Source organism: Rhipicephalus microplus, chromosome 1 (genome assembly GCF_043290135.1).
Source record: "Rhipicephalus microplus isolate Deutch F79 chromosome 1, USDA_Rmic, whole genome shotgun sequence".
Taxonomy (NCBI): Eukaryota; Metazoa; Arthropoda; class Arachnida; order Ixodida; family Ixodidae; genus Rhipicephalus; species Rhipicephalus microplus.
The window spans coordinates 206,409,742-206,425,158 of NC_134700.1; the positions used below are offsets into that span (position 1 = coordinate 206,409,742).

General features: G+C 45.9%; 1 protein-coding gene across 3 annotated transcripts in view; it reads left to right on the plus strand.

Annotated features, from left to right (window-relative positions):
• The window catches only part of LOC119159769 (heterogeneous nuclear ribonucleoprotein K), a 75,557-nt gene extending 60,559 nt beyond the window's left edge, over window positions 1–14,998 (plus strand). For all 3 annotated transcript variants that reach the window (XM_037412618.2, XM_037412619.2, XM_037412620.2), the window contains 3 exons: window positions 10,600–10,673; window positions 12,251–12,315; window positions 14,585–14,998. In XM_037412618.2, the coding sequence (XP_037268515.2) occupies window positions 10,600–10,673; window positions 12,251–12,258 (82 nt within the window). In that variant the 3' untranslated portion in view covers window positions 12,259–12,315; window positions 14,585–14,998. The remainder of the gene's footprint in view (window positions 1–10,599; window positions 10,674–12,250; window positions 12,316–14,584) is intronic.
• Window positions 14,999–15,417: the final 419 nt, after the last annotated feature.

A 15,417-nucleotide genomic window follows, 5' to 3' on the forward strand; every position in this document is an offset into this window, starting at 1 on the left:
GCAGCGCCCCAGATCACGAAATGGCCGCTCCGGCGGTTCCGGTTCTCATTGTTGATCTCGTTACGGTCGTGTGCACTCAGCGTTTTCATGTGCAACGAAGCTCCACGTGCATTTGCAATGGCAACTCGCGGGCCTTATCAGACGCTTGACTTGGCGACGAAAGTCAAAGTTTTGAAAGAAGTTGAACAAGAAGGCACCGCTAGGCAAGATATTGCGCAGGAATACGGCATCAAGCATAATACCCTGTCTAACATCCTGAAGAACAAGCGCTCGGTACTGGACGCATTCGAAAATGACGAGTTCAAGATGTCTCGCAAGAGAATGCGCACCGGCGCCCACCCGGAGTTAGAGCAAGCGCGGCGATATCGTTGCAGCGAAAGCGTCATCGCTCACGATTATGCTAGTCATCGAGAACTTTGCTTCGTCCGATGGCTCACACGGTTCGAACAGCACCGCGATATGGTGTTTAAAAGCGTTAACGGGAAAATGCTCCCGTTAACGCTGAAACATGTGATACGTGGAGGTAAAATCAGCTTCACAAATAATTGGGAGTATATCTGCCGGAAGATATCTTCAATGCCGACGAGACAGCACTTTTTTACAGAATGTTGACAGAGAAGACGCTGACCTTTAAGGGGAGATGCGGGTCGAAGACACTTTTTTTTTAATATTCATTCGAGAGCAATGAAACTTGAGGTGCTTATAGAACTTTTTATGCTGATTTCGAATATATAATGAGTTGTCTTGCAAGTTGCATACTTTTAGTTTTGCAACATGACAAAGTGAAAAACTTAAGCCCTTTGCCCCCCCTCTTTTCATACCTAAACTTCATTAATTTTTTACAATTGATAGTTCATAATGTGTCAAATGAAGTGTGGAATGCAAACAACTAATTTGGAAGTCCATACAAAATATGTACTAGACGTGAAAAATTTTAACGTGGGAAGTTCATATTTCTCCTACCCTAGTAAAAGTTTACATAACGTTTTTTTTTATTATATAAAAAGAATATTGAAACTTAAACAAGATAATTGCATTTCTCGTACTTTGGAAAAAATTTGGGAAAAATTTCATGCAGATCTGAGCACCAGAAGTACCCGAAAAAGGAGGGGCACATTGACAAAAATGGCAAAATTTGTGTTTTGAGAAAAAGAAGTTTTAAAGTCAAAATTGCATGTTTATTTATCAAAGATGTCATTGAATGCGACGAAATTTGTACACAAGAAAGAAAAATCCTCCTTGTAGTGGCCACTGCCATTAAAATGCGCCAGCACCATAGGTTTGGCCCTATGGTGCGAGCTCCCGCTGTCGTATGTTCTCCTCGCGGTCAGTCCGTCACCGCCACGCTCACGCTGGCCTCCCCGCCTGAAGCTACTCGCCGCGAAGTATATGTCGCCAAAAGAATAGTTTCGGGACACTCACTGTTTGGGCAGTGGAGTTCGACGAACGACGCAAGTCCTTTCCGCTTGTCGGCCGGTTCCCGGACACGTAATCCCAAATGGCGACACGTCGGACACATTGCACCGCGCACAAGCATGTTCAGTGCTGTCACATCAGCAATCAACGAAGACTCGTCGTCCTGTGATTTTTCTTCGTCTTCGAAGAGTCCGATCTTTTTCTGGGAGGCACTCACATATTCGAATGCCGCGGCAAACTTGTCGGGCGCATCGGCGTCACTGCCACTACGTTTAGCGGCAGCAGACGATCTTTTCGTGGTTTGAGTGTTCGGCTTTGATTTGCGCCGGCGTCCTCGAAATTTGTGCGCCGCGTGAAACTTCACAGGCCGGTGACCGCGCTTCCTACGGCTTTCTTCATCCATAACGAATAAGCACTCGAGAAAAGCGTTGTTCAGCTGTGCTGCTCGACGAGACACGGATCCTGCAAGTAGGCTTCACAGCACACACAGGCGCGCAGCGGCCAATGGCGGCTCCCGATCCGTACCACGTGATTTAAAAGCCAGTCGCGGCGCTCGAAAAAGGCGGCAAAAGCGCGCCTGTCTTTATTATTTCTTGCGTTGCAGCAGCGCGGGAAACCGTCGCTATTTGAAGAGTGAGGCTCGGTTCTTCGCCTCATGCGGTCGACAATGGCGAGCAGCGGCGCATTATCAGCGGCAAGGTGCTCGAAGATGACACACTTTCGGCCTTTTGACAGCCACCTTGTGCTCTTCAGACGCAATTTTAAAGCATTTCCAGTTGATTCTCGACATAGATTTTTTTTTTTTTCAGAATAGTAGAGGTACTAATCTTAACAAAACAGGTGAAAACAAAAAATCGATAATTTTTTAGAAAATTCTCGTTTTTCGACCCGCATCTCCCCTTAAGGGGAGACGCGGGTCTTAAAACGGCAAAAAATAGCAAAAAAGTCGATTTTTGGAAAAGTGCATTTTCGCGATGTTTAAACATTCAAGAATCCCTCCGCGAAGTCTAAAAGTTCAATTTTATTGGGAAATAATAAAAAAGTGCGCTTATGTGACCCAAGGTGGACGTGAAATTGGAAAAAATCGGCCCAAAATGTTCGAAATTCGCGCCGTCGCCACGTGCGAACGCGGTGGCCGGGAGCCGCCATCTTAGATTTGTTTGAAAGCTGTTTTCTTTGTGCGCATTTTGCGCCCTTTCAAAATGGCGTCGGTGGGCTGGAACTGACGCTATCGCGTCATTCCTGGAGGACGCGTTCGCGCCGCTGATTGGCCAAAGCGCGCACACCCCCCGCGCGCTTCGCTCCTATTGGTCTAGCAGCGAGCGGGTTGTTTTTCGCGCGCTCTGCCTCGGAGCCGTCGCCGGTTGCCTCTCTCGCGTTTCGCTGTGTTTGTATATCTCTGTGGTTTTATCGCGCCGCTGTTTACGCTTGTTCGGCCGCTCGCTCGACAGCGTGTGGTGAGGTGTCACCTTCCCTGCCCGAATGGCTAAAGGAGATCGTCGTCTGAAGGTTACGACGCGTGAGGCGTTCGGCAAGACTCGAAAGCGGCCCTGGAATGCGCGACGGAAGGCGGCGAGGCCTGTCATGCTGCCCGAGTTGCCGGTTGCTGCTCTGCCTGGAGGCTCTGCCGGATCGAGTTCCGAGCTGCAACCCAACACATCAGGCGTCGACGCTTCGTCTGCCTCAACTTCGCGTGTTGCCGCAGATCGTATAAACACCACTTTCTTCACACCTGAAGAAAGCAGGGAGCGCACAGCGACCGCCGGTAACATAAAAACGCGCCTGGCATCGAAGTCTGCAACAGAGCGAAAGTTCGAGCTTCTGGGTGTCGAAATGAAAGAGGACGTCAACGACAGCGGAACTGAATTTGCAGTAATGGCTTTGACCGTGGTGCAAGAGATTCTTGGACTTATGCTGTGTCCCGGGTGCGGCAAGAAAACTGTGGCACTTTCGAAGGACCCCACCAAAGATTATGGGCTTTGTGTCAAGCTTGTGGTGGAGTGCTCCACTTGTGAGATGCGCTTAGAGCGATTTTCTTCCCCGAGAGTCGCCGGTGACGCCAGGATAACGCCGTTCGAAGTGAACGTCAGAGCGATGAAGGCCATTCAGAGCATCGGCAAGGGAGCAACAGCCCTCTCCGATTTCTTTGCTGTAATGAACATTTCTCATCGCGGCTTACACCACAAAACTTTCCAGGGCCACATGAACATGATGGTTCAGGCATGCACCAGTGCTGCAACAGACTGTGAGGCCGCAAGTGTGGTTCAAATCAAGGAACTCTACAGGGACTTTGGCAACCCACCAGGCAACATCGACGTGATCTTCGATGGAACTTGGCTGACGCGTGGCCACAGTTCACACATTGCGGTCGGGTGCATCATTGAAATGTACACCGGGCTTGTTGTGGACCACATTGTCTTGTCCAACTTTTGCTTGGGCTGCTCACTAGGTCCAAAACCCAGTGAGCAAGGCTACACAGCTTGGCACACAACACATGTGCCAGACTGCCAGAAAAACATTGATTGTAAAGCCGGGCAAATGGAGGTGCAAGCTGCACTCATTATGTTCCAGAGATCTCTAGTAAAGTACAAGCTGCGTTACACCACGATGCTTTCTGACGGTGACAGCAGGACTTTCCATGCCTTGACCGAGCAGGCTGTGTACGGCTTCATCAAGGTAGAAAAGAAAGATTGTGTGAATCACGTACACAAGCGTATGGGAGCAGCCTTGCGTGCGCTGGTTGACAAGAAGAAGGCCCAAGGTGAGCCACTTGGAGGAAAGGGACGGCTCACCCAGGAGAGAATCAAGAAAATTATGAATTACTACGGCTGGGCTTTGAGGAGTCATAAGAATGACGTGCCAGGAATGAAGAGGGCAGTTGAGGCAACCCTGCTCCACATGTCGTCGACTGACGGCGCCCCGAAGCACGATCTTTGCCCCGAAGGGCTAGAATCTTGGTGCTTTTATAATCGTGCTGTGGCAAAGAACGAGGAACTCCCACCACACAAAAACAGCTTGCCCAGCTTCGTGTGTGAAGCTTTGGAGCCAATCTTCAAGCGGCTGAGTGAAGAAACCCTCTTGGAGCGGTGCAACGATGGCATGACTCAGAATGCTAGCGAGTGCCTGCATTCTGTTATTTGGGAGCAAGCACCAAAGACTAAGCATGCCTCGCTTCACAGTGTCCAGAGGGCAGTGGCCGAAGCCATCAGCCGATTCAATCAAGGTGTGACGAAAAGTAACACTGTCATAGCAGAGAAACTGGGCTACAGTGCTGGTAGCCATGCAGTGCGCCGAAGCCTCGAAAAGGATCGTCGACGAATTCGCATGTCCAACAAGGACCACACAAGCAGGAATGCTGCCACAAGCAGGCTTGCAAAAAGGCACAAGCCAGCAGCAGACTCTGCCTACAGCCCTGGGCTACTATAGGTCTAGGTGTGACCAGTGCTGTGCAGGGGCGTAGGCAGAAATTTTTTTCGGGCGGGGGGGAGGGCGGGGAAGGGGGGGCAGGCAGATGTGGTCGAGTGTCATTTTGTGCTGTGTATGCCATGGCAAAAAAAAAATTCCGGGGGGGGGGGGGACGGGCCCGGTGTGCCCCCCCCCCCCCCCCCGGCTACGCCACTGGTGCTGTGTGCAAAGAATTTTTTTTTGTTATTTTGAATTCTGGAATTTTGTGTGCCAAAACCATGATGATTCTACTCTTTTTGACCAGCTGGGATGCACTGTAGCACAAGTACAACACAACTTTTTTGCTTTTCTCCCCATCTAAATGTGGATGCCACCACTGGGATTTGATCTAGATTTGTTTCCTTGCTGCCATAACTGTGCAAAAGGCATATTTTGTTGTCACCATGAACATTGAACTGCTTTATTTGCACAGGGAGATCTTTTGTGTGCCTTCTGTTCAACTAGGAACCACAAGTGAAGTGGGTGGTGCTGGCTTTCTTGCATCACTTTCAATGACTGTGCCTGATGTTACATAAAATATCTCAGTGTTATTTCTGCACAGTGACCACATATTTACCATGAACTTGATGCTAAAGAACAGGGCTACATGGTGATGCAATTTATATTGCCAGATTTCTAAGCTAATAAAAGTTCTGGTGAACCGAAATTTCAGATCCATTTTTCTCAGCTTTGTTTTTTTGACCATCGCACACGTCCTTACGGAACATTTTCGCATGTTTTTCCTGAGTACAAGCAAAAAGTTTGATATCGAAATGTTCATGCTGAATGGATCTAGCCGGTGATGCTATTCATTTATTTCTAAAGTTGTGTGTTAAATTCTAGTTGCCACCGATTATAAATGAAAATTAGCGCAAATTTAGCAATCAACTATACATATGTTTTTCTTGCATTATAATTGGGCTGAGAACAATAAAATTAGCATCACCGGTTAGAGGAACTCTCTGGCATTCTCGTCATATACTTAGTTTTTGATTTTCACCAAGCGAAGTTTTTGAAAAGCCTCGTAAGAAATCGACCTAATTTCTGTATTAAAATCTTTGTATCTTTTGTTCTAATGCAGCTATACAAAATATAGTTACATATTTGAAATCAGCAGAAAAAACTGAACAACACTGTTAAATATCATTTAATTCCCTCCAAAATTAACAAACTTCATTTGAGGACCCACGTCTCCCCTTAAGGACGATGACTGTGCTGGAGGGAAGCATAGCAAAGAAAGAGTGTCGGTGCTGATAGCGGCGAACATGACGGGCACTGAGCGATGTCGCCTGCTCGTGATAGGCAAAGCTTCTAAGCCTACATGTTTCAAGGGCGTGAAAACGCTGCCTTTCGACTACGCGTGTAACAGGAAAGCGTGGATGACCGCAGACCTATTCAAGGATTGGCTGACAAAATTGGATCGCAAGTTCGCGTTATCTAAACGCAATGTATTGCTCCTTGTGGACCAATGCAGTGCACACATGAATGTGCCGCCCTTGAGTGCAATACGTGTCGCCTACCTGCCAGCGAACACTACATCGGTGTTACAACCACTGGACCAGGGGATCATCAAAAACGTGAAAGTACTGTACAGGAAGCATCTTCTTGAACGGATGCTGTTATGTATGGACAATGCAAGTCAGTATGAGGTGAGCCTTCTCAGTGCTATCCATATGCTGGCGCGAACGTGGGGTCGCGTAAAGGACGAAACCATTGCGAACTGCTTTAGGGCGTGCGGCTTCATTCCAAGTGGTGCAGATGATGACGCGTCTTGTACAGTGGGGGAAGAAGACACAAGTGAGCTTGACGTTGGTCTCCTGCCAGCTCTCGGCGACGTCCCTTTCGAGGAGTACATTGCCACTGACAGTTCGGTAGAAACGTGCGGTGCACTGTCGGACGCCGAGATTGTGGAGATGGTTCGGCCCAGCGAGCCTAGTCACGAAACTGAGGTTGACAACGCCGCAAGTGAGCCACTACCGCGGGCTGCTGATGTAGCCGCAGGCCTTGCCCTCGCGCAGCGGTTTTTCACTGCCGAGAGCAACGCCGAGGAAGCACTCGGGCACATATACAGCCTGCAGTACTTGCTTTCTGCTGCAAGATTCAGCAAACAGAAGCAAACGGCAATCACAGATTTTTTCTCATAAACTGTTTTGAAATAAATGTATTTTTCGTTCATTGTGGTTAATTGGAATTTCGCTTCGAAGTTTTTCGTGGTTCCCATGAACTTCGTATTAACGAGAGTCGACTGTATAAGATGACTACTCTGGGCAGCAATTCGTCTTTTATGTGAGATATCTGTTATAAACAAGGTACCTCGTAGGCATTTTTTTATCAACCTGTATTTTACTGTAGGCACACTGATGTCTCTTATACCCATTTGTCTCTTATGCACGGATATTCAAAGGCCAAAAATTGCATAAAAAATCAACTTTTTTATCTGACATTTTCGGAATGTGTACCTATGTTTGCACTTATCTGAGAAGTTTCTAACTTCTTGTATCATTATTTTTGGTGCAATACCAGTTCATAGCACCCGAATGAGATGGATGTGAGCACAAATGGATGCTGAAATAGTGCTCTTTTCTCAGTGCACCGTTGCCGTTACACATGAGCTTTCGTGGCCATCTTGGTCTCGTTTGGAAGAATTGTTCTTCATCTTCAATTTCCCGCCACCACTGGCTCGCCTTCTGATTGGTTTATCAGAAAAAACACGTGAAGTACTAGCTCGAGATTCTATAGGCTGCTTGGGGCTTGTGATAAAACCTATGCATCCGATTGGCCAAGGGGTGTTTTCAACGTCAGGTTCACCATCGAGACGCGCACGGGCATGTGCCATTTTGTCGTAATGCTGTCCTCTGTGTGCTGCAGTAAAAAAATCTATGCCCCACACAAAGTGAAGCAGGTGAAGTGATCGATCGCTGTGAACTTCAGAAAGAACCCCGCTATGGCTCAGGACAACGAGAATGATGAACTCGCGGTGGTCAACGGAGCGGTCGCAGAGTCACGGGGGTAGGCCTAACTGACGCTGGACCTACGAGCCCGTCGGTTGCCAACAACGCTGAAAGTGGCGGTGTTTTTCAGCCTACACAACCGAGGACAGCATGTGAAAAGCAGAAGTGAAGCGACAAGAGATACCAATATATGGGGCGACAGAACGAAAGCGCTGTCTTATTGGCAAGGTTCCGCTTGGCATTGCCCAAGTCGTTGCCAGACTGCCCCTAAATTTGGAAAAGAAATTTGCTGTTGTAGTTGTGCCTTCCCCGTGTCGTCCGCGGTGCATTCTGCCCGTGCGTGTGCGATGTTGGCCATTTTAATTAACGGAATGAACGGCGCGTTGCAGAAGTCTGGCCGCGTCCTCTTGCTGTGTGCGCATCTATGCAATTAAGTGGTCGGTCCCGATCGTGTTTCAGAGTTGGGGGGGAACAACGCGTATGAATACACACTGAATGGGGAACTGAATTTGTGCGCCGCGTTTCTCTGCACTGAATATCTCCGTAGCTGTGTATACAGTCGAACCCCGCTACAACGAATGCCGCTTCAACAAAACTTTCGCTACAACGAAAAATTCACGATTCCCTATCAGCAGCCCATAGAAGTCAAGGCATACATATTGTCGCCCCAAGGAACACTTTTTCTTCTGCCGTCCCGCTTCAACGAAATTTCACAGTGCAATTCCAGGCTCAGATATTTATTTCTATACAGGAAACCCAATCTTTGAGAACCTGAAAATACGTCGACGAAGTCTAAAACACTCGTCGCCACCACCAGAGACGCCGCTGTTTAGCAAGTATGGGCGCCGCCAATGCTCGATAGCGATGACAATGACACTGCCCTGCTCATGAAGGATGGCCCTGCTTTTGCCATTAACTTGTTTTCGAGTCGCAGACGATCCAAAGCTGAAGCTCATTCGTTCAGTTCATGGTTTCCTTCACACAGCTGCAGCGTGCAACCGGGGAGCGATGCCTTTTTCGATTCCAATGCTTATTTTATTCGCGCTTGGCCAGTGTGGTACCTAATCAGAGCGGCTGTTCGTCCGCATTATCAACCAAATCGGCCAGCCACGAGATTTGGATGATAAGAATAGCATAGAATAAGGCAAAAGTCGCCGCTCCACGATACCGTGCCTCCATCTCGGCGTTGTCAGATACATTTTGACGGCGGACGGCTGCTGGTGTTAACGTGTCAATGCAACTGTTTGGTACGTTTACGAGCGTGGTTGTAGGCGTTATTTCAGCTGTTTTCACCATGGCCTGACTATGCATGACTATGAATCGCGTTATGACGCTGCTGGGAACTAACAGGAAGCAGCGGACACTTTAATTTTAAGAACGTTTCTTTGTTTAGCTAGCCCAGATCTGGTATATATATATATTTTTTTTTTTCGATTTCACTACAACGAAATTCTCACTTTATCGAAATATTTTCCTCGCCCCGTGAGTTTCGTTGGTGCGGGATTCGACTGTACCTAGTCGATTGCGCACAACGATGCGTTTTCTGGGGAAACTGGATACAGTCGAATAATCTTTTCTGATCGTGCCGCGTCGACCACGTGCGACTACAGGAACGCGTTTTCCTAGCTGTATTAGCACTAGACAAATCGTTCGGGCTCTTGTACTAATGAAGATTAAACATGACAAGTCTGAATAATTGGGGTACGTCGAATATACTACAGCTAAATACGGCCGAAAGGCTGCTTTATGAGCGCTGCTGAAGCGACCTAAGCGCGACTTGCGTGTACCTGTAAATAAGACTCTCCTGGTGAGCCGCCGTCGCCTGCAAGGCCCCATCCATAATAAGCCACCAAAATTCTAATCAATGAATGTTTATTGTCTCTAAGCTCGATGTTCAGTTCCACTTGAGTATTCATACGTGACATTGCGCGTCGATTCCTTATTCAGAGCGATAATCGAATGTGCTCCGACTTCTGCAAGGTCTTGATAATTCCTACGTTGCCCACGCCCTTGCGAACAACGGGGGACAACACGGAGCCCTCATAGCAAAGGCACAAATACAGGGGCAAATTTCTAAATTTCTATGCAAAATCTGGCTGCTGTCTGAAAACACTGACCCCTAAATGTGGCAACTGACTTACGCAACGCTAAATGGAACCTTGCCATCCTATCGCTAAATGCGCCAATGCTACGGTCCCCCCTCCCCCGTTTTACGAAACGACCCTGTTTGTGTGTGAACTGCGTGACGGGTCGTCAGAGTGACCATCACCGCGCGTCGACAAACAGAAAATCAATCTATTCACAGTGAACGTGCTCGCCGCCCACGTAATGTACGTTACTGGCAACAAGCAAAGTGTTTTTAGCAGCGTGTTCGCAACGGTGACCGTATCGCGTCGCGGTCTCCACCCAAGAATGTGGCAGTCTTATGTGAAAAGGAAACTAACACCTAGTTACTCTTGCAGCCTCGAAATTGATGAGCGAGTGCGCGAGTTCAGTTTGCAACATGTACGTGTATCTCAATCTAGACAAGCCGGAAAACAGCGCTGTGTCTAACGACGGATTGCAGATGGCGTGCGCACATCACAACTGGTTAACTGCAATTTTTTATGAAGAAACATGACGTGCAATGGAACTTGTCTCTACTGATTTCCAACAACTTGAGCTGCTGTGCATATACCACAAAATTATACCATGTATACTAAAGCTTAAGTTTCAGACTTGTGCTGTTGTGCTGGTTTCAAGCAGTGCTGTAATTGAATCCAATTTCATTTCAATTTTAATCGTGCAGGGACCTGGAGCGTTCATACAGAGGAGGCGGAGGCATGCCAAGGACTGGCAACTATGGCAGGGGCAATTACAATGGTGAGTGTTTGTTGTGCATTTTTATGACCTGGTAGTGTTGGGACATCCTCCTGGTTACAGCCAACAGATATTTAAAAAGCCAATAATTTTAACGAATTCCTCAATTTCATACTTTCGTTGGGTCATATTACATTTTGCCTGCTTCTGCACCCCATTTCTGGTGCAAATCCACTGTACCTGCCTAGTTAAGGGGGCACGCGGGTCAGAACAGCCAAAAATGGCCAAAAAGTTTTTTTGCAAAACTTATTTTCGGGGCATGGTAAATACAATCAAATAAGTCCTCAAAGCACCCTGGCAGCAGTATAATGCCCCAAATATAACGAAATTTGTTCGAACTTCGTGCGCATGCCATGAGCGTTGCAGTGGGGTCGAGCGCCACCATTTTGAGCTAGATTTAAAGCTGTGTCCTTTGTGCATAATCTCAAAATAGCATCGTTCAAACAGAATGGCTCCTGTCGCTGGTTTTCTGGAGGTCGTTCCCGAGTAGCTAATTGGCCCTTGCTCTGTGTGCATTTTGAGTGCGCCGTACTGAGCCTCCCATTGGCTGACATGGCTGGCGTGACTGATAGTGGTCTTCTTCTTCTTCTTCTTCTTCTTCTTCTTCTTCTTCTTCTTTTTTTTTTTTGTGTGGTTGTCTGATTGTGTGCGTCTGCTTTTGCGCTCGTGCATGTTTCTCGACACACCGCTTTTCTGCCTTGCGCTAGTAGCTTTTGCACGCTATCGAGGTGCTCAGAGCCTGTCGTCTGAAACCGTCCTCAGACCGAGCTTTTGGAAGAGCTAAAAAGTGGGCTTAGAACAAGGAGACGACAGCTAGAAGTGCACCGTTGGGACGATAGTTTGGTGAAGTCGTTGTCCATTAGGCACCTTTCCATTTACGATCCGCTTTGTGTACAAGTAACTGCATAGCGCCTGGGCAGTAGGATCACGTGAGCAGTGGAACGTAGAGCGCATCTGGCACTCCACTTACGAAGTTGATTGAGCGAAGGGTGAAAGAGCGAGCTCTTGATTTCGCCGTGATTTTGCAGCCGCTGAGCTAACCACCTTCCGGTAGAACGCACTCGTCAGAAACTAAAAATCTCTGCAGTTCTTTGCACCATAGGTGTGTGCAGGGTTCCCCTTCAGTGGAGACGGATGGCAATACCAACGTCCCCCTTCCTAGAATGTCAATTCCGATGCCCCCCTCGTGCGCACGCCTATGCCCTGCACTATCTTGCGATGCTACGCCTGCGTGTGAAGTCGATAACCCCTTCCCCTTTTCCCCGCTCTTGGGTTTTACAAATTTCTTTTTCCAGGTTGGAAGGTATGCCAATATTTTGTATTTTGGACCCATTAAATTTCAGTTCCTGTTCGAATCGGGGGCCCATGCTGCCTAGTGATTCAGGTGTCACGCTGACTGTTCATCTGTGTATGTTTTCTTGCACTGTTTTTAGCCACAATTTTTTAGCCCACAGTCATGTTCATTACTGTACTTCTTCATATTTTTAAAGTGACACTCATAGCTATAACTACTGAAGTATGTGTCCACTGATATATATAATATACATGTGTATGTTATTCCTCATATCTTGTCTATGCAGGAAGATAAAGAACCTGTGGCACGAAATGGAAAAAAAAAATTGGGCTGGTGTTGTTGGTGTATTAGGTAAGCAGCACATTTTGAATGCCACTTTCTTTTTTAAATAATCTTGGTTATTACTGTCAGGTTTGTGAATATGTGTGCATTAGCTGTTGTTGTGCTTTCTACTTTCTGTTCTGTGTTTCGAAGGAGCCACCCTTTTTTTTTTTCCTGCCATCGCCTCATCGAAGGTCAAGGTCCGTCTTCTGCGGCACCTCCTGTCTGGAAGACTAGTGATTTTGTTGTTCTGTTATGTGGGAAACAAGAAATCACTATCTTCGGACAGTGGGCTGCACCACCTTCAACTTCGGTTCTCGTCGCAAAGTTTAGAAAAACTACATGCAGTTGACTTGTGTGTGTCCTTTACGCAGTTCTATGTGGGCTACCCTGCATGTGAATATTGCTGTTAGTTATAAATTAATTTCGCTTGGTAGACTTTGTGCTATGTGGGCTACCCTGCATGTGAATATTGCTGTTAGTTATAAATTAATTTCGCTTGGTAGGCTTTGTGCCTGCTCATTAAACAGACAGTAAGATTGCACACCTGAACACTTGTACAGTGTTTTGCCCGCCTACTCTTGGTGCAAAAAACCTGATTTTTAGCGCCTATAAATCTGGCCTCTAGTTGTAACCTATGTTTAGTTATACCTGGGTCTGTTTTATCGAAGTTTGAGTGTATATTGAGAAGGTCAACAGGTGAAGAAAGCCAGTTCTAGTATGTTTATTAAAAGTTCCTAATTAACTGGCTATAGATATTGCTTACTTAAGTTATGTCACATAAATGTTTGTTTTCACTAATTGAAGCAGCAGTATAAAAAATGTTCCTTACTGGGGCAGACTGGTCTTTGAAACCAAAAAGTGAAAAAAAAAATTTTTTTTAATGGACATACTTGGTTTCTGCAAGTAATTTTCTATATCTCTGCAAATTTTCAAAGACCAGGAAGAGGTAACATTTTTTGTAATGTCATTCTAACTGTTCAGATTCTTAATGCTGTTAACATGCAGAACCTGCAAAAAAATGGGGAACCTACTTTGAGGCTTCTTTGTAAGCACCTGTGTTAGAAGCTCCGCTACGAATTTATGAGGATTGCAAAACATGTGCACCACGATTATTGCTTTTTTTGAAGAAGCTGTGTGTTTTCAGCTTTTTCCATTTTTCTCAAAAAAGTAAATTTACGGCAGTTCAATTTAGAGGCCTCAATATCTCTGCAGCTAGGGCTGGTACAACATTTTTTTTTTGCTATGGAAGCCTGTATGTGTGTAGAATGCATTATGGGAGCAGAATTTAGAGCCCAAGCTTTTTAATAATTACTCATCAAAATTGTAACACAATTCCAACTGCTCTGAAAATGGACAGTTCATTTTGCTGTAAAATAACAAAGAAAAGCCTAAAAACAAAAAAACTTGCATACTTGCAATCTATAGTCATTAGTCTATGTTGGCATATCTTAAATATAATTACGCACTTTTTTTCTATGGCGGCATTAAACAATAGGGGGAGAACTTGTTATCTCAGGAACAAGATGAGTTACTAGAAAACTAATAGAAATATTTGAATTCAGCAGAATAAAACTGCATAATCCTGTGCAGTTTGATCAAGATTACTGAAGAAATAAACAAAAAAAATGTCAAAGACCAGTCTGCCCTTTAAACATGGAAAGGAAAGCATTAGCTTAAACACATTGGGATTTAGCCGTAATACAAAGATAATGATGTCAATTGCACAGCTGTTGCTGCACAGGGTGCTGTGCATTGCGTTGTTGTTGCAAGACGTTGGCACCGCCTCTAGCAATGCATTACGTTGCTCTCTAAGGTGCAAATCTGGTTTTCGCTTGTGCTTGAGGCAGCCGAAGTTCATGCAGGAGCACTTTCATTAGTGTGCATTTATTTCAGATTAAGATTGCACAGTACAGCTTGTTATAGCTTGGTTCCCAAGTACTAATAACGCTCGTTGTTGGGCTAGTTGGTGCATTGCTTCAGAAAAAATTCCAGACAATAAAATAACGAGCACAGGCAACGAAGAAGGAGACAGGAAAACTGCAATCTGTCTAGGGGCTTTCCTGTTTCCTTCTTCGTTTCCTGTGTTTGTTATTTTATTGGCTGGATTTTTTCTAGCTCCTAAATTCTATAGGTTTTGACTCAATCTGCATATAGTTTGTAATCACGTGCAGTTACTTTAATAGTATGTTTGGAGCTTTCTGCGCACCTGTAGCCACACGTACACCTCTTTGCTTAACAACCCCCCCCCCCCCCCCATTGCTATCCCCTCACCTCTTGTTTTTCCGTCTTGTTGCAGGATTTGGCACTGAGAATATCTCCACCTCGGGATGCCTGCCTGCCCATTGTTTTGCAGTGTCGTTCACTTAAAAGCAGACTTACATGCCTGTTCACACCCAAGGGGTATTGGCTGGCAGCTGGAGGGATCATCATTGGTTTTTTTCTTTTTTGTTAGTTTTTGTTCTTTATTTTTTTCATTGCACACCTCATAAGTATTGACAGAGTGGAGCTACAGCCGATCAGCAGATTATTCACACATTGAGAGCGAATTGAAGCCGTCAAAATGTCATCCGCCCACTTGTTGCAGCATAGCACCTTTCCAGTGCAAATATGCTTTTTTTTTACCAGACTGTTTTAGTTGTTTCCAAGGTGCTGCAGTTTATCTTTGATGCTGTGTACAAAAAGAAAAAGGAATAAAACCTCTTTAAATATGTTTGGGTCACTGCCAAGTCTCTCTTCTGTGTACTCTCTTGTTGGACTGTTGTACATGTCTACGCTGACATGTGCGAAGAAATCTCACTAATGCATTTTTCTTAAATATCATTCAGGCGAAGAGGGGACTAGCGCTCTAAAAAATTTGTGATGCAAACATGTAGTTGAAATTTGGCACTGATGCTCAGTTAATGGTGAACTGTGCCGAATGGTATGCTCTGGCATTCAGAAATAGAGCTGACTCTTCAAGCGAAACTTATATAGGAAGGGACATTGCATGACACACTTGGGAGGTCTGTTTATCGAGATTTAGTTTCGGAGCAGATTTCTCGGGCCACGTATCACTGGTAATTAAGTTTTTGCTTTATGGTGAACACAAAAATTCAGTGGTTTGTACTAAGCATGCAATGCTGATCAAGC